Source organism: Falco naumanni, chromosome 6 (assembly GCF_017639655.2).
Source record: "Falco naumanni isolate bFalNau1 chromosome 6, bFalNau1.pat, whole genome shotgun sequence".
NCBI lineage: Eukaryota > Metazoa > Chordata > Aves > Falconiformes > Falconidae > Falco > Falco naumanni.
In genome coordinates, this window is record NC_054059.1 from 90454906 (window position 1) to 90474008 (window position 19103).

Here is a 19103-nt window from a genome sequence, read left to right on the forward strand (position 1 = left end):
AAACTTACATAACATTATTTATAGAAAGGAGCCCGATTGTCAAAGGCCCTGAGAGAGCTGGAACATGGGAATGTTTGCTCTCCCTGCAAAGAAAAATTAATTATGTAAGTTTATGAATTCCAGTTGCTTTGCCTGCTCATCTCCTGATGAGCCTAAGGACTGCTTGAAAGGTATTTATGGTTCCCAGCCGCTGCATCTTGACGGCATTGCTTAACCTTGTACTTCTGCATGCCATTGCCTCGCAAGATCTTGGAGCAGGGGATTAGCTTTACACAGTGTGTTCCTTGGCCATAGAAGAATGCAGATTTGTCCTGAGGTTGTCCTGAGTAGCAAATTTATTTTAAGGGCATGCCTGGAGGAGGCCAGGGCTCACCAAGCCACCAGATATTTTGCAGAGGGTGGTGGGACAGCTGCCATGTTTTGAGAGCACAGGGAGGGTCCTAAACCACTCACAGGTGGCTGGGATCAAATGGACACCTCTTCTGCTAATCACCATCTCCTCCTAATGTGGCTTTGCTTATTTTCTTCTTTCACTGCCAAGAACAGAGATGCCATGAACACTCTAATGCTCTACATGGTTTGATCTGCAAGGCAGAAAGAGTGCCACATTACTAAAATGCACTATATCATATAATTTCCTGGTAATGCTGTATTTGGCCAGGGCTGCCAACTGGCCAGAAAGTTCAGGAAATATGGCAGAGAAATTATGTATCATCAAACCCAAATGATTAATGTTTCTTCCCAGGCTCCACTTAGAAGCACGATGGCTTTGGGCTTTGTGCTGCAATTGCTGTTTTTCTTCCCATCCACCCCTGTAAAATGTCACTCCTCAAGGGCCCGAGACACTTGCTGGCATCCAAAAATGCCATTTATTCAATTACCCGGTTTTACATATTCTCCAGTACTATCTCCTTACAAAAGCTAATGTCTGAGTGCCCCGAGTTCCAGTGCAGCTGGCCACTAAGTGAATTAAAATGCAAGCTCCAAGTCACCTGCACTCAGGGGAGATAAGAAACAAGAAAATGTTTTCAGAGAAATATTGCATACCTTCCTGTTGAACAGCACCACATTTAAGGGACCTCCTCCTGGCTCCTGCTTGCTGTGATAATGCTAAGGGCTGCCTGCAAAATGCCCTGGGGCCAAATGGCCCAGGCAGGCTCTCCAGGACCAGCTGCTCCAGCCCCCTCCCTCCAACATGCTTTCAAACCCGTTTTCCTGCAGTTTCTTGCATTTCAAGATCTGGTTGCTACCACCAAAAGGAAGAAAGGCAAGGCATTTCGGGATTTGAGCACAGGGGTGATCAACTCCATTACGCCTGGGAGGAAAGCTTCATAGCACCAGCCTCTGCTACCCACAGATTTTGTGCTGGGACAAGCTCAGGTGATATCCCAAAATAATCCTGCCCAAGTGGTACCGCCAGTTCAGAGGTGGATTTGCACCTGGCGAGAGTGCAAGTGTATCCCCCTTGCCACCTTTTCTTGCGAGGTGACACATCATGTCCTCTGGGAACTCCGGTGGCCCTGGGGATCACCCATGGGATTGGTGCTCCTGGGAAAAGGCATTTTTGTTGGTGTATGTGCATCCCTTTTGAGGAGAGGGGGACTCATCTGCAGCTCTGGCAAGGCCTGGCTAAACCTGGGTGACCCGTATGGGTAGAAACAGCTTTATTTTGCTGTTTCTGAGGGGAAGGCATGAATGGTGACAACTGTCTCCCTGCGCTGCCACCTTTACCTCCCAACATGGCGAGGGAAGCCCAGGAGCGCAGTTCTGGCCTCCACGTTGGATTACATGGCACACCGAGCCCTGGTTCCCCAGGATTTGGGAATAATTTCAGAGGCGGATTTTAACAGGCCCAGCTCCAAGGCGGGGGAGCCATCATCTATTTTTCCAGTCACAAGCCACATGAAATGTAGCGCATTAAAAAGTCATCAGTGGCTGCCACGAAGGACCACTGTGTTCCCCCTGCCCAGCCGTCACCGTGAGGCACCGCCTTCTTAAAAAGGCTCCCTCTGTCCCTGGCGCTGACTGAGCACCTCTTTATAAATGTTTGGAATAAATGAATAAACTGTTGAAATTCCCCAAAAGGGGAAGGAAACATTTCCACGATCGATGTGTGGCAAGCGCGAGTCTTCAAGTAACACCTCTCGGAGACTTGTGCATCTACAAATTGTCGGTGAACACCTAAATCAGGAAATCGCCTCAGAAAAATGGTAAGCAAATTATTTAATCAATAGATAGAAAAGAACTGATGTACAGACAAGAAAATTTTTCAAAATATCAACCAATTTATGAAAAAGTGAAAGCACAATAAAATGTGGAGATTATGGACTCCAGCAAAAACCCTCCTGTGAAACACGATAAAAGCACAAACATTATTTCTGATATTTAGACTTGCAAAAAGGACCTTTAAGAAAGAAAAATAAAGAAGTAAAATAAAATGAGACTAAGTAACCTGAACAATGGGAAAGTAAATCAACAACAATGTAAAATAAATATGCCTCATCATCTGCTGCCTTCCATGGCCCAAAGCTTTATGAAATACAGTGTTTTCTTAGCTTGGATTTGGAAAAACATGGTGTGCCTAAACAACTATTTTTTTTAAATACAGACATGTGTAGAAAAAAATACTCTAAAAATTCAGTGGTTCTGGGAATATGCAGACCAAGGAAAAAAGAAAATTTCACTAAGAGCAATCGTCTTGCCAAGCAGAGAGCGACTGCAGGGCTTGCCAATCGTGTAATGCATCATGGAAGGCAACAGCACTTGCAGATATTTTAGGGAGCACCAGAACATAAACGAGTGGCAACTTGGAGGAATTCCCAGAAAACAAGAAGTGATCACATGAATAAATTGCAGGGCGTTTTAGTTGTGCAAAAGGTGACACCTAAGGAAGAACCAGCTGAAAGTTGCAACAACACGTGGCTGGTGCTGGTGAGTCTTTGGTAAGAAGCAGCAGCCTTCACCCACCACAGTGCACTGTGCCTTCGGCAAGCTGTCACGCAGGAGAGCGCCAGCAAAAGTGAGACCAGAGGAAATTGCTGCTGGCACTGGGTGCTGGCCCCTGATGAGCAGCATCTGCCTGGATGCTCCCTCTCTTGCCTCCATGATGCGGGTCAGACTAAATATCCAGGCTTTGACAGAAGCCAAGGCTGCCCCAGCCTGGTGGCACATGGCAGTCCCGCGCACAAGTGGGTTTCGGTTGTTAGTAAAGCAGGAGGGATGGCGATGGGCAGGTTGCAGGCGGGTACAGCTGCAGGGGGGGCAGGTATGAAGGGGAGTTTTCTGAGGTTAAGGATATTGCAGCATGGCATGAATTGTGTCCCAGCTCCCTCGCTGGCTGCTTTTGAGGACTGGGCAGGGAAATCTCTCCCAGGTGGGACTCAGGCAGGGGCCTTCCATCAACCCTTCCCCCTGCTGCTTCCCCATCTCCCTCACTTTCCTCCTCTGGCTGTGCTGAGCTGTCCCTGCCCAGCGCACTCAGCTGGCAGCTCGGGGCACGCTGCCATGTGGCTGCTCCCTGAAGGAAGGAGCAGGAAGAGGAGGAGGAGGCGATGGCCCTGGTGTCACACTGCTGGCATGGCTCAGCACGCAGGCACAGGAGCAGCAGCGGTCTCCAAAACCGAATGAGGCCCCTACGGCCAACAGGGATGCACTGGGATGCCTGCTCTGATGGACCCGTGCAGGAGGCCAGCATCCACACACAGCCCCACTCGCAGCGGGAGTGCCTGGCCATGCGTTCCGGCTGAGGACAGTTTACATCTAGGCTTTGGGGAAGGAATTTGAAATTCCTCCTGAGGCGCGTAAGCCGCAGCTTTCAATTGCTGACACCACAGAGATATTTAGCGGGACCACTGACAGCAAGTAACATCCACGAATCCCAAGAAAAAGCCATGGGTGCTTGTGTCTTGTGCCCTTCACTCAAGTAAGCAAAGCAGAGCAGCATCAGAGACCTCTTCTCCTCCAAGTTCAGCCAAAAGTGGCCAATAGGTTCAAAACTCTGTAGGGAGGGACAGATGGACGAACACACACATAAACCATCTCAGCAGGAAGGCAATGGTCCTGCTCAAGGGGGAAATCTGTTCTCTGTGCCACAGCGGCAGCTGGGGATTACAGCAGTCTGGGGAATCGCAGCATCCTCTTTCCCTGCCCACGTCAAACCTTGCGAAGCAGAAACAATTTTGCTGCTCAGTGACACTCCTGTGCCCTTATCAAGGGCTGGGCAGAGTGTGGTCCTCAAAACACTCAGCTTTTTTTCCCTTGTTTTCCACAGTTTTTTACAAAGATCCACCATGAAGAAAACTGGGATCATGAGATATTCAGGGGAGGGAGGGTTAGGAAGAGAGGGAAGCAGCTACCCATAAAAATGAGTGCCTTTTTAACTTCACACCTCTACTAGGAAAGTATCCAATTATTTCTTAAATGACCCCAATGTTTTTTGCCTCAGCCTCCTTGCCTGGTTCGCTGTTTCACATATTTATTATCCTTTGCATGAAATAATACTTCCTGACATCTGTTCCCAGTTTGTTTCTCTTTAATTTCCATTTATAGCACATTTTCCTATCCTCTGACCATGTTAAAATAAAACAATGTTTGACACAGCGCGAGTTACTTAAGATCACAATCCTTCCCTGACCTTGATTTTTGTTTTTAACATGGTCTAAAATGCAGAAAAACTTTTTAATGAGCTTTGATGAAAAAGCAAATGGAAAGCTCAGAGTATCGGCAACCGCTCAGCATTTCACACCCGCGCTGGCAGCTGGTTACCTGGGGACCGGTGTGAGGATTGGTTTGTGGTTACAGTCCAGTTCCACTCTCACAAGTATCAGCTGGAGGCAGATGGGGGAAGCGAGGAGCTGAGGGCTGCACAGTTCCTCTGCAGGACAGAGGGGAGAACCAGGTGGCCGTAAGAGACAAGGCAGCAGTGGGACAGGCACGTGAAAGGAAATGTTAATTCCCAGTGCAGTGATACAAACTGGCTGGAGCGATGCCTTCCCTTCTGACCAGGCAGATGGGACAAGGTGCCCTTCCCTTGCTCTGAAAAGATTTTGCAGCCAAGTACAATCTGGCAACTCCACAAGCAATAAATTCACAAGGAGAAGCAATGAGGAATACTTTAGTTATGGCACAAGAACATTTTATGTTGTCATCTCTATCTTGGTACAAGCCCTCAATATAATTTTAGCTCAGGAGGAGGTTGCTTATTGAAGCTAAAATAAAATGGCAAGAATCAATGCAGCCTCCAATCAAATGTGTGTGCACACCTTCCGGTTAAGGAACAAAGCTAAACAGTGGGCTGGTGTCATCTCCACCTGGTCTGTCACCACTTTGTGGACTGTCAGGCAGCTCTCCGGTAGGGACCATCATCCCTCCGAGCCCTCCTGCACTGATAAGCCAGTAAGTGTGGTTATACATCCTGCTGTGGCGAGGCCTGAATGGCCTTGCGCCCCTGAACGGAAACATCTGAAATGAAAATATTTCTGCTCTGTCCTCTTTAGCCGAAGGGCAGCGGCTGCTCTGCAGTTTGGTGTTGTGGAAGGGAGATGTGGATGCCCAGGATAGCCAAGAGCCACGGCAACCTGGGCAGCTCAGGTCCTGGTGCCCCATACATACCTTATCTGCCTCTGGAAGTCTTCCTCACGCAACTATTTCACCAATAGGGCTTTAACCTGCCAGGCTGCCCACTGCATTGTCCTTTTACCCAAATTCCAAGCTGAATGTGCAAACACCAGAACCCTGGGTTTAACCTGGGATTTTCTGAGGTCAAAACAAACATCACAACAAACAGGACTAAGAGCAGCCAAGCTGAACTGTGCTCTGACAAAGCAGTTGCCTCTCCAACACCGTGCAGCTGGGTCCCAGGGCTGCGCTACTACAGCTTGAGAGCCAGACGGCTGATGAGGACGGATGGTCTTCAGGGAGGTGGGTTAGAAGTGGCTTTAGGCCCGCCAGCAGGTTGCCGGATGCGGTGCTCAGCACGTGCAGGAGGGCTGCTCCTTCTGGGGAACCAACACCTTCCACTGCCCACGAGATGCTCCCCTGATCGTCCCCTGGCTCCCCATGGCGTCAGGTAGGTGTGACTGAACGGGGCAGCAAGGCTGGCCACCTCACACCCTGGGGGACCATTTAATCCTCGGCAGCGCAGCGGCTCACCATTACAGAAATGTATGTTTGTCTCTCTGCTCCCTGAACTCGCTGCACTTCATCTGCTCACCCGGGCTTTACGCTCTAAGCAGGCAGAGTTCAGGCGGGTGGATTTGTCCTGCATAGCCCATGGTTTGGAATGATAAACATGAGTTCCCCGCAGTCTGCCTGTTTCTTCTGCACATTTCTCCCTTGCCACAACTGGCCAATTAACCTTTGCTGTTCATCCAGCCCAGCATTGACAGCATCTGGAAGACCCACAGATTGACCGAGGGGGAAAGAGAAGAGCTACGCGCTGCTCAAAGGCCTGTTTACGCAAAGCTTTATGCGAACAACGCTGCCGCCGCCTTGGAGAACAGGCCGGGGGGGGGGATGGAGAAGCTTCACAGTAGGACTTAGCCCACGCTTGGTTGTGAATGCACTGTGCACTTATAATCAGGATTTAACAATCATTACCTACTTTATATGCAGAATCAGGAATTATGAAAAAGTACCGAGGGTCATTTGTTTTCTGAGTTGCAATCTCTTTATTTGGTTAAGTGGTCTGAGTCAACAAAGTCATGCTCTCCTCTATTTCCGACAGTTTCTTCAGCATCTGGCTCACCTTGGCCTCATCAAACTCCAGACAGAGAAACTCCGATTCCTACAAAACAAAATTGAAAGAACAATAGTTGAGAAAGATAATGTTTTTTCAGGCATACAAGGAAGACAAGAAGATAGCAAGTTCTGGTTTCCTGACAAGTTGTTGTCTCCTTTTTTTCCTGGTACCACTTAAATAACCTCAGTAGACCCAGGGGCTGGCTACACACCTACCGAGTGAGAGCACACGCGCTGGCAGGCCAGCCAGCAGCTGCCAAAGGGGACGTAGGAAGGCTGAGCTCTGCCCACCCTCCCCTTCAATGCAGGCATCAGTCTGCGTCTATCCTTAGCTGCAGACTTTTGCAAAACTTGTAGAAATGTAATTATATCTGGGACTTCCACCTTTCTTTCCAGTCTGGTGATCCCCACAGCTGTCACTGCAGATGCTGGGAACTGCCAAGCAGCTGGAGCCACCATACAGAGCTCATCACACAGGAAAAACAGATTTTATACAGGAGAAAAGAAGAACCCAAACCAGAGTCTTGTACAGGACATTCCAGTCTGGAAATTCGGGACAGTTTTACATCCTCTTACGCATGGGCTCTAGTGTCAATATAAACTTAGAATCCAGTTAAGAAGCAGCACTGATTTGCTCTGAAAAGTCCTGTCACATCTTAAAAAGTAATTATTCTCTGACAAAAATGGATATTGGGATATAGTAAAAGGATCTTGTCAAAGGTACAGAAAATAAAACATACACATAAAAAATAAATATATGTGTATATATATATATATATATATATATAAACATTTAAATTTCAAATTATATGGAACTCATTAATGAACACCAATGTGAAAAAGCCTCCTGAGATCTCCAGTCCATTAGGCTTACCTACTGGTATGTCTATAGGTACAAAGTGTTTCCTATAGTGAGCCTGGCAGAAGAAATGGTCGAGATTGCCAGGAGTATGACTGTGTACTAAATAAAGGTCGTTCAGGTGAAGCACCATCAGCGACAGAGAAACAAATGGGAAGTATTTGAAGATGAAAGTGCAGCCAGTGTGGAGGGAGGTTTCCTTATGAGACACTGGAATAGTCTGAGCCATCAGAATCACTGTATAGCCACCGAATTTCTGTATGTAATACACACCCTGTGGTGCACAAGGGCATCTCCAGGTCTCATCTGTTTTCCACCAGACTAAAATTTCTATCATTATTTCAGAGTATGTTTTTTCTATACAGTTAGCATCTACCCAAAACACCGCAACTTCATCCTTCACATTTATGGAATTAATAGTTAATACACAAGGATAAAATCATCGGACAAATTAAAGCCATCAACTTTTACTAACTGCATTTTAGGACTGTGCCGAGGTTTTTTTTTCCCCAGGCATCAGGAACAGGTTTACCTTTTACCCTCTCTTGTTCTCCCAAGGATTCGTGGATTGTTTCATTTTTTGTAAGAAACAAACCAGCAAGTGAGATACAAACCAAAATGCTGAAGAAGCAGCAAGTGGGTCATTTTGTGTGCAACAAAAGGTACTGCTAGAACAATAACCGGGAAGAGACGAGGTGCCAGAAGCCAGTGATCAGGCAGCCAAGCATATGCAAGTGCACGAAACGTTGTGCCAGGGCTTCTGCCCGGACATCAGTCACACACAGAACAAGGCAGAAATGGAAACCATGATGTAAACCTTAGAACTTGAAACTTTCTAAGAAGGAAGAGGTCATACAACAGCAGCAGCGTGCCCTTTAGGGTTTTTTGTCCTCAAATATGGCTGCCTCTCCCCGAACGCTGGTACTCAGGTGCTGGTAAGTCACCACAGCTACACTGGATGAGTCAGTCTTTGCAAAATGTTTATCATCTTATCTGCTAATGACCCTTTCAGCCAGCAGAGCAAGATGCAGAGATCCATTTATGTATTTAGTATGCAGCTGCTTCTGATTAGAAAAGGTTTTGTAGAAACAGAGCTGCGATTGAACGAGGTATCAATAAAGTTCAGTAATAGTCACGTAACTGAATATATTCCCTGGAGAACATACGGATGACTATTAGGAAAGGCCTTTGCCTGAGCAAGCAATTATGCTCATGAACAGCATCCTACTGGAAACTGTTACCGTAAGGCTGTGGCTTGTTTTTTTTAAAATTAATCGTTCATCTCTACAATATCACTTAGTACATTCCAAGACACCACACAAGTAGCATTAAACATTCAGGGTCAGTAACAACACAGATACGAAATCTGGGACTGGGAAGCAAGGGCTCTCTCACACCATTTTTCCTGTCCTTGACAACAGTTATTGCCGCACCTTATGGCAGGTACCTTGTATAAAATATCTCTGCAAGCACAATTACAGCAAAGCATAATTACAGCCGGTCACTGTGCAGAAAGACTATGTTTGGTGAGGAATTTGATCGCTTAACTCCATTTGGCAATGGGCTTTCCTGTATTGTCCTGTCCTGGCGAGTGCACTGGGAAAAACTGAGGTTGTATCTGCCTGAAGAAGGTGTGTTTGTAGGAGAGTGCGTGAGAAAGCCTGAATGAAACCCTGAAAAAACTCTCTACACATTCCTTGATGAGGTAGCACTGGAAAAGTCAAACCTCAAGCAACCCGCTAGCTAACCCCCAGGCTCTGTGACGCATCGTGCTGAAACCAGGAGGCAGACCCTTGCTGCAGCAAACCATTCTCCAGCGCCATGAGCAGCACTGGGCAGCGCCAGCCCCATCAGTGCAAGTGCTGCAAATCCGGACTGCAGGGCCAACACCCCTTCGGCTCCCCCAGCCACCTCTCCCCAGCTTTAGCATCCTTGTTTTCCTGGACGTTCTGAGCTGGCTTTCACAGAAAAGCTACTGTAGAATCCAAAGCTCTTCTCACCAACCCCAAGTCATCCCAGTATCTGTAACACATGACAAATCTCGTTTCACAGACAACATCTGGAAACAGCTCTTAACTCTGTAATCTCACCTCTCTTTCCTCAACACGTGTGCCATGGCCACAGGCTGACAGCCCACCTAGGAGAAGAGTGGCCGTGCCACGTTTCGCAGCCCTGGTCACAGTCCTCGACAGGATGAACTCCAAGGCCGAACTCCCGTTGCCATCCCAGGCTTCCCAGGCACAGCTGTGCACCCCAAGTCAGGCAAGCCACCGCCAGCCCTCCCCCACGCAGAGTGCCCCTGCAACCCTTAACATCTGGAAACCTGATTTTATAGCGTAATCACACAGTGACTGCGAGCGGGCAGGTGAAGGCTGAAGCTCCCAGCTCTGGTGAAGATGTTTTTGCACCAGCCCAAGGCATAAGGAGGACTTTTTTTTTTCCCCTCTCCAGTTTTTTTTCAGTTAAAAGGGATGTAAATTGAGCAAAAGGATACTCTTGGATTACTTGGATTGTACAAGTGTAAGTGTACTCGTAAAGCAGCTCAAACTTTACACCTGTAAAGCAGCTCAAACTTTCCTGTGCGGGTTGAGCAGTCATTACACTCTCATGTGGACCAACCTAAAACACGACCAAGAGGGCTGCAAATCAGGCCACTCAGAACTGGGCTTTAGTTTTACTTAATGCTTTGTTAGTTTACATCCTCCAGGAAAAAAGGAAGAAAAAATAAGATGGAGCTGCGAAATTCAAAACTCCCCATTGCTCCCCTACGGTGTCCTCCAGGAGCAAGGCAAATCTGGTATCTCTGCTGCAAATCTGGTATCTCTGCTGCTCCTCAGCCAGAAACAAATATCCCTTCTGATACTTCCTAGTGTTAAAAAAATATTTAGTCCATTTGGATCCCTTGTAGTTAAGCAAAAGCAAGACGGAACGAGCCGTTCATTGCCTCGAAGTCACGCAGCATGGCACGCTTACCAGCCCGACTGAAACCTGCACTTCAGCCGAGCCCTTCAGGGAGATGGACACGGCCACGGCCTTTGCAAAAAAGCGTGTGCATGCGCCCGAGGGGGGGCTTAGAGCATGTCTGCCTGCGATGCCAGCAGGTGCACATCACCGGCGGGTCGGAGAGCCAAGCTCGCTGCTCGCGGAAAGGTGTGGGAATGGATGTCCATTTCCTGCTGCCGTCTTGGTTCCCCCCCCCCCCACGCTTTCCCACCCCTCCTCCCACATCCCTCCTGAGCCTGGGCTATAAAAAGGAGCTGCAAAACAAACATCCAAGAAACGCAAACTCCCCCCAGCCTTGAAACAGGTCTTCTAGGTTTTTTTCTTTTTCAGTAACAACAGAGCACTGCAAAATATTTATATAGGAGGCTAAGAGAAGCACAACTTTATCTCAGTAACTACACTTAAAAAACTATGTATTTTTAGAAAACCAATCCTCACACATTCAAAACCAAAAAAAAAATAATATGCAATTGTTCTCTATTGCGTCAGTTTGACCAGCTAGTTAAAATAGTTTCCAGTGTCTCTGATACATCTGTACTGCAAAAACAAAAATAACCCCCTTTGAATGCACATATCGTTTTATTCACATTCATTTCCACTTGCTTTGCAGACCTCCTGCAGCTCTCAGCATTCTGGGAACTCGGTCACTGCCAGGGCTGCCCTGTAAGCTGGGGGTAAATTCGCTTTGGATCATGACAGGTCTTGGCTAAGGCTCGTTCCAGGGGCTGGGGTGGTGGCTTGGGGCATGTCCCGACACAGAAGTGAGGAATTCAGCTTTGTTAGCAAACTGAGACGAGGTAGAGGCTGGTAGGGCTGCAGCCAGCAGGGTGTCGTGCCTCGGCTCGCTGGCCCAAGGACGGTGAAGGTTGCTACGTGCAAATATTTGCCTACCCAGGTGGAAACACCCTGGACAAAGAGGTGCGGAGAACCCCCTGCCAAGGGGCAGGAAACAACAATCGCTCAGGAACTGCACAAAGACACCGAAGCGCTGACGACGGCCAACAACTCCCAGCCCAGACGGGTTCAAGGAGCCGGGGGCTTTCCTCCCGCACATCAGAGGTGCTGCCCAGCTGGGAGCTGGCTGGCTACCCGGGGAGCAGCTCCCGCGGCTCGCCAGAGCCGGCTGCACCTTCACACAGGCAGCCTCAGCCGTGTTCAAGGAACTGAGACCGGGAGACGTGCAGGGTTTGCACAGTCTGATACTATTTCATATTAAAAGCAGTCGCTTTTTAAAACTCTGCGCCCAGAGAACACAGATGGTGCTGTGCGCCCATCCTCAGCCCCGTGGATTTCAGACGTGCCCGCAGGGAGTGCAGGGTCCATGGCCATGGGAACAAGCCTGCTCACAGCTCCTTCAGCTGGGGTCCTAGATGCCACGGGGCTGTGGGTGCCACCACCGAGAGGGGCCCGCGGGAGGAGAACCGCTTCGGGCCTGCGGCAGTGGAAGGGCAGAGATGCCGTGAACTGGGACCCACAGACTGTGTCCTGAGGGACTGGGAGGGAAGAAGAAACCCCAGTGACGCCCCACAATGGGTGGCCACCAGCCAACGCACCCGGCCCACGTGCACAGAAGCCTTCTCAACCTGATGTGATAGAGATCGCTAACGTTATGATAAGATCATTAACGGCTCTTTGTAAAGGAATTGTTCAATCTCGAATTACCAGGAAAGCAAACTCTGTAGATGGTGAAAAAGCATCAGCCTCTGTGCGCAAACACCGCCAGCCCCACAGGCAGGCAGGGGCACAGACTCCTGCGCCCCTGGCAGCTTCCCGCAGCCACCGGGGTGTCGTGGGCTTTTACGTCTTACCTTTTTGGTACAGGCACCACAGTCATTTGCTCCGCAGAGCTTGGGATTCAAAGTCATTTCATTGCTTTGGAAGATATTTCATTCTCCTGGCTTAGGTTCTGCCTCAGATTAGCATGATTTAAAGATTTACGTGCCCCTTGCGTAAGTAAAAACCAAACCTGTAATGTCACCAGAAACTCAGCCTGCCTTCAGCCACCCTGGTGCCTTTCATTGTGATTAAGAACTCACATTCATCTTCAGCCTTCCCTGTTTTTTTTGTCAACTAAGCCATTAAGTGATTTTGGAAAGGACTAGCTGATAAAAACACTTCTACACCTGCAGTTATGCATCTGCTCGCTAGCAAGGAAACCTTGTTATCCTTACGGACTTTTTTTTGATACTGCAGTAAGCAAAGAGGGTTTCTTCTTAGAAAGAATTGTGGAAGTCAGAATTTCAATAAAAGTTATTATCAAAAGTAGCAGACTTCAGAAGTGTTGCCTTTTTTTTGGGGGAGGGGGCTGAAGCCCAACCATTCAGCAATATGTGATTACAATAAAAAGGAACTTATTTCTCCACTTCTTAGCCAGATGTGTGAAAGGGATAGCTTAACGTTTCCTACAGAAACGAACTGTGCTGCTGATTTTTAACAGCTTCTGCATTCCTCATGGCTAAGCAATAAACTACAAGGTTTTTTTACTACTTCACGTCACTTTTCCTTCCAGATCACCAAATATTCTGCAGCCAAGCAAACCTCCTACACCTCCTTTGTTCAGCAGGAAAACCACCAAGTGTATATTACGTAAGTAATTGAGTGCATCGCCGGCAAGTAAGGACTGGGGAGTCACGATGTCAAACCTCGCAGCATTTCACGTTAGCTTGGACAGTGAAAGCTGCAGGGAACGCCTGCGGCACGGCGTGACACTACCATGATATGCACAGGATTTTCTGCCTGCGCAGCTGCCCGGTGTCCGGTGCAGCCGAGGTGGGGGGCCAGCGCTCTTGGATCGCGCCCGGCGCAGGTGCCGATCCGCGGGGGGACGTGTGGTGGCTCGGGGGAGCCCAGCAGGAGCCCAGGCGGCCACGCCAGCCGCCCGTGAGCCCCCCGGCACCTTCCTGCTGCCAGGCTGGGCACCAGGCACCTGGCTCAGGCGGGCTTACCCTCTGCAGCAGGGAAAAGTGCTGGAACACACAGGAGGAGAACCTGCCTTTGGTTTTTGGGTGTACTTGTATGTCTGAATAATATACGTCCTGCACTGAGGAGACACACAAGGACAGACAAAGGCACATGTATTACCAGCTAAGCCGTCATCTTTCCAACAGAATTAGCCCTGTAAACACTGCCCTCAGAAACACCTCCGACTTACTCTGAGCACACGGAAGAAACCGCGGGCTTTGCTGACATCAAAGCGGCAGGGCTCGGGGTAAATCAGTGATGCGCTAACACGGTGTCTAACTCACAACGCACCACACAACCAAACCAGGCTGCAAACAGAAAAGCCGGCGGGGGGCAAATAAAACAGTCCCGAGAGCGGCTGGGCGGGTGAGGTACGAGGAGCGGGACAGCAGGGCACGGCGTGGGGCAGCTGGTGTGGGGCAGCAGGGCACGGCGTGGGGCAGCGGGGCAGCAGGGCACGGCGTGGGGCAGCTGGTGTGGGGCAGCAGGGCATGGCGTGGGGCAGCGGGGCACGGCGTGGGGCAGCGGGGCAGCAGGGCATGGCGTGGGGCAGTGGGGCACAGCGTGGGGCAGCTGGTGTGGGGCAGCAGGGCATGGCGTGGGGCAGCTGGTGTGGGGCAGCAGGGCACGGCGTGGGGCAGCAGGGCATGGCGTGGGGCAGCGGGGCACGGCATGGGGCAGTGGGGCACAGGCCATGGTGTGGGCAGCACCGCACAGGGCCGCGGGTGCCACCGCAGACACGCGTGGGAATTCACGGCGCACTCATCTCCAGCAACACCCACAACCAGAAACAAATGTTCCTTTTTTTCCAAGGCATTAATTAAACATAAAAGGCAAAACACTGATTTCAGAGTAAAGCCACAGCCTATCATCATTTTTTTCCCACTCTCGCAAGCGAGTATTGCGACTTTATCTGGGGTAAAAGGAAACGTACACACGGGCTGCGACACAACCTGCCTCAGCAGCGTGAGTTCAGGTTACCAAAACGTGGTCTGCTTTACCTGAAAATCTCAGCTCTCCCACTTCCTCCAGTTTGCCAATTCCATTTAAACACTATTTTAATAAAACACCTGCCGGGCCTACCCTGTAAATAACACCCTGGGTCACAGCGGAACAGCATTTCAACAGGAAAACCAGTAACGGCCGAGCCCCGCAGCAGCTCCCGCGCCACACCTTGCCACCTGGACGGCAGCACCGACACTGCCCCGCTCTGCTCCCCTCCCTGCCTGCTCAGCACCAGAGGTTTTGCCTGCGCCGGTGTGATCCAGCTGCCCATCCTCACAACCAAGAACTGCCCATTCTTGGTTACCCCTTTTCTTATTTCTTAGTCACGAAAAGATAATAATCGTAGCTGAAAAGAAAGTGTCTGGAAGGAGCCAGTGAGGAAAGGCAGAGCGGTGGCGAAGGGGTAGCACAGACCCGATGGCAATAACTGCACCCCTGAGCTCTGCAGGTGAAAAAAACACAAACCAGTCAAAGTCCTTTAGACCTTTCTCACACAGCGCTCCACCAGGGCTGGCTGGCTGGCTGGCTTTTATGTCGATAGATTTAAAGGACAAGGTGGCTTCGGTCCCTCCCTGACACATCAGCGCTGCTGGGAGCAGAGGGCACGGCGGCGGCTCTAAAGCAGCGCCAGTGAGCTGTCTGCGGAGCCCACTGGTTCCAGTGTTAAAAGGAAGCTGGCAAACAGCCCCAGTCACGCCAGCGACCTGGCCACTGCCGAAGGTATTAATAGCATCCTCCAAGTTAGAGTTATTTCTCGAACACAGACAGAAACATTAAGATACTACCTTCAAGGTTTAGCTGGACCTGCTTAGAGGCTTGCAAGATAAAGAAATGCAAATCTGGGAAAAAAAAGGTGGGGAAAAAAAAAAAAAAGAAAAACAATTCCAAACACTCTCCCTTGTCCCAAAAAAGACAAGAGAAAAGAAATTGAAAAACATCCCAACATAACCCAAAATTCAAGCTGGAAATTGGCTGCTTTTTAAAACAGTGCAAGGATGGGTTTTCCTCGGAAAAGGAACATCTGAACAGCCGTTTTTGCAATGATGCTGCTAAGTGCTAGCGCAGAAGCCTCCCTTCACTGCAGACTACTCTTAACTTCCTCGTTACTGTGGGACTTTGCTATCGTGTTTGATGGCACAAAAAAAATAAACCCTGATAGCTCACCTCTGCATTATCATTACTATTACCTGCTTCCAAACCTTCCTTCGGCGGGCCGCTCGCTGGCACCCGGCGCACCGTTCGGACGTGGCCCCCCAGAGCTGCCTGGCTGCGAGGTACCACCCGTGGCCCTACGCGCAGTGCTGCCCCACAGCCCTCGCCCTGCAAACAGCTGCGGCACCTGATGCTGGAATGGCAAAATACACAACGAGCTACACTTGATCCCCTTGGAGACCCTCGGGGTGGAAGATCCCTCCCAGCCCTGAGCACTCCCGGGTTCCCTAAGGTTGCTTCTCCAAGGAGCAGTGGCTCACGCCATTTCATGCATCACGGATGTGGGAAGAGTGAGACAGAAACAACCCGCCTAATTCATGCTTCAAAAAAAAAAAAAAAAAAAAGTATAAGTTACCATGACAATGTTCTCAAAGTAGGAAAAGATGACCCAAAAAGAAGAAAAATACTGGATTTGAGCTTAATTTTTTCTTATTCAAAATTCAGAGTAATACCACATTGAACCGGGTGATTCATGCAAAGTGGAAATATTTTCTGTCAGGCGTTTATGAGCACGATTTATTTTTGCTGCTTAGATTCTCAGATTGGGAACGCCTGATAAGTGGTAGAAAGAAGAAAACCAAACCCTGGGCTGCCACAAACCAACGCAGGGCAATAAAAGTATGAGATGCTGCATCAAATCTTCTATCGCACTGCATCACTCGTGGTCCCCACCGCAAACTTCAGGAGTTATTTTTAGATTCATTAATATTCTGCAAGATGCACTGGGCCATAAGATGATGACAGCAAAGTCTAGGCAATTCCAGAAAAATTGGAATGGCTGGCAATCCATTGATTTCATAGGACCACATTTCTGGCAATACTAAATTCATTACTTTTAGTTCATTTCAGAGCTACTTTTGCAGCAAACCTATAATCATGGCCTTCAAAAACGCAAAGGTAAAGTGTAATTCATTTCCATAATACTGCATAAAATAAAGTACAAATATTTGTAACTGAAAGTGCCTTCTAATTCTTCTCCATTATTTTGGTATTACATGAAGCAAGAATCTCTTAAGCAAATGAATATTACATCCCCCCAGAAAAAAAAAAAAAAGTTAACCTGCTTGCAGATTTTTTAATACATTTAATGTAACATCAAGCCTGTAATATCACCGACCAAACAGATAAAGGATTGCAGAAATTGGAGTAATTCCAGGAGCATAAGACTAGGTCTCTGATACTGCACAGCAAATACAATGTCATTGCTTTTATGTTACCAAGCTACTGAAAATATCTAACTAGTATTTTATATTTTATAGGAAAAATGGGTATTTAGGGATGCAGAGATGCACATGCTTTAGCCTGCTGGTCTTTGGAAGCACAGGTTTCTTTTCAGAAAGTGTTACAGGAAAAAATCCAAACTATATTTTAATCAGTTTAACTAATCAGAAGGAAGCATACACTATAGATCTTACATGTTTCACACCAAAGAATTAACAAGAAAAAAAGATAGCTTAATACTTTCGTGCAAGCTTCATATACTATATATGGCTACGCTGTTTTCAAACTGGTGATGTTAATCGGTGTTGGTTTCACAGAATCACAGAATGGTTTGGGTTGGAAGGGACCCCGAAGACCCCCCAGTTCCAGCCCCCTGCCACAGGCAGGGTCACCTCCCCCCATCCCAGGCTGCTCCCAGCCCCGTCCAGCCTGGCCTTGGCCACTGCCAGGGATGGGGCACCCTCAGCTGCCCTGGGCAGCGCCTCCCACCCTCACAAGCCTTCTATAAGCTTTCTGACTTCCCCTCTTTTTATTTTTTATTTTTAAATTACTTTGATTTGTACCTGTTTCCTTTTTTTGACCTGCTTTAGCCTTACGTATTCCCCATAAACGCCCAGAGGGCAGCGTCCTGCCCTGTACACTCCCCCTACACCACTCTGTAGGTGTTACATATCCATGCTTCCACTTAAAAATATTGTACCACAATGCATAAATACCGAGGCTGACAATGAATAAATGGTGGGCGCCTAGCACGGGTAATTACCCTGCGTTGTGATTAGTGATCTCCTATTTCCTTTCACTACAGAAGGAGGCTCAGCCATGACCGCTGGGTCCCAGGCGCTGCTAGGACACTGCTCAGTCCTTACGGACACCGCTCAGCCCAAACCCTCGCCTGCTTTGGAGGAAACACCAGGAGTGTCTCTCCTACGAGGGAAAAACACCCTGGGTTTTTTGTTTAAAAAAAAAAATACCCTGGGTTCTGAGCCACTTCATATGGCAACTTGCCATAGCCCGAAAGGGAAGGTGATAAAAGCCACAGTTCTGCCGGTACCAGCACAATTCAAAAAAAAAGACCTTGTTTACATTGACGAAATGCAAACTTCGTTCTCATTTATGGGAGACTCTGCCAGATTGTACCTGTAACTTTTAACGTGGGCTTATCTGATTGATTGGCGCTTGCTAAGCGTGCTCACCTGGTTCCTCCAGCACACTTTTACGACATCTGCAAGCAGCTGAGACTCCAGTTACCCCATCGAAGCCTTGCCAAACCTGCCGCGGTCACTGGTCACTGGAACGGGAAACCCTTTATAGCTCTCCCTTGCTGCAGAGCGGTGTATGTTTAAATGTATACAATATACATAGTATTTTGGTCTCCTGTCTGTTCGCAGTTCAAGTCACTAATCATAAAACTGTGAATCTGTTAGGGAATTCCCAGTGATTTCTCCAGCCCCACAGTCAACCAGCTTCATAAATGGGGAGCGACTGAAACGCATTAATAATGATGGATTAAAAGTAGCCTGGTCTGTCCTGCCGAGCCCCACAGGCCAACGCTGGGCACCGATGCTGAGGCTGAGGGCGACCCTCCCCGCGAGGCTGCTCTGGCTCCATTTCAGCACTTGGTAACAGGCAAAGAGATGCAGAACCTGAAGTCCCTCAGATACAGCCACGGTTTGAGACGTCTACCCCATTTTTTTCAGAAACCTGCGGTGTTTTCCAATAGTGCTCCGTACCTCTTCAACAGGGCTCCAACCACCCGTGCTTGTTAGCACAGGGCTCTGCAGATCTGCCCGCATCTCGGGCACCCCGACAGTGGGGAACACCAGGCGCAGCCAGCCTCACGCCAGGGCTCTGCGGACTGAAGCAGGCCGGGAGGTTGCGTTTCACTGTCCTACGTGTCAGGCTGCCTCTCACCTTCTGACGATGCCCAGCGTCCTGCCCTTGGGCAGCCTGTTGGAACCCAGAGCCAGGCACCTACAGCAGTGCCCAGAGCAGCCAGAGGCTGCGTGGGCTGGAACACACCCAGTTCAGGTAAAATCCTCTAGGATTTGAGCTGCTGGACAAATTATCGAGGATGCACAAGTAAGATTTTCAGAGGCTCCTACAT

The 19103-nt window shown here is 48.8% G+C and overlaps 1 protein-coding gene and 1 long non-coding RNA gene across 7 annotated transcripts in view; one reads left to right on the forward strand and one right to left on the reverse strand.

Annotated features, from left to right (window-relative positions):
- The first annotated feature begins 3470 nt into the window (after nucleotides 1-3470).
- LOC121090631 lies at nucleotides 3471-7516 on the forward strand. Its single transcript, XR_005828637.1, has 2 exons — nucleotides 3471-6067; nucleotides 6725-7516. It is a non-coding gene; the product is annotated as an uncharacterized LOC121090631 (long non-coding RNA).
- The window catches only part of COMMD1 (copper metabolism domain containing 1), a 79509-nt gene continuing 67054 nt past the window's right edge, over nucleotides 6649-19103 (reverse strand). For all 6 annotated transcript variants that reach the window (XR_005828634.1, XR_005828635.1, XR_005828636.1 and 3 more), the window contains one exon: nucleotides 6649-6784. Coding sequence is in view for 3 of the 6 variants with exons in the window: in XM_040599346.1 (XP_040455280.1) it covers nucleotides 6677-6784 (108 nt within the window). In the remaining 3 variants the exon portion in view is untranslated. The remainder of the gene's footprint in view (nucleotides 6785-19103) is intronic.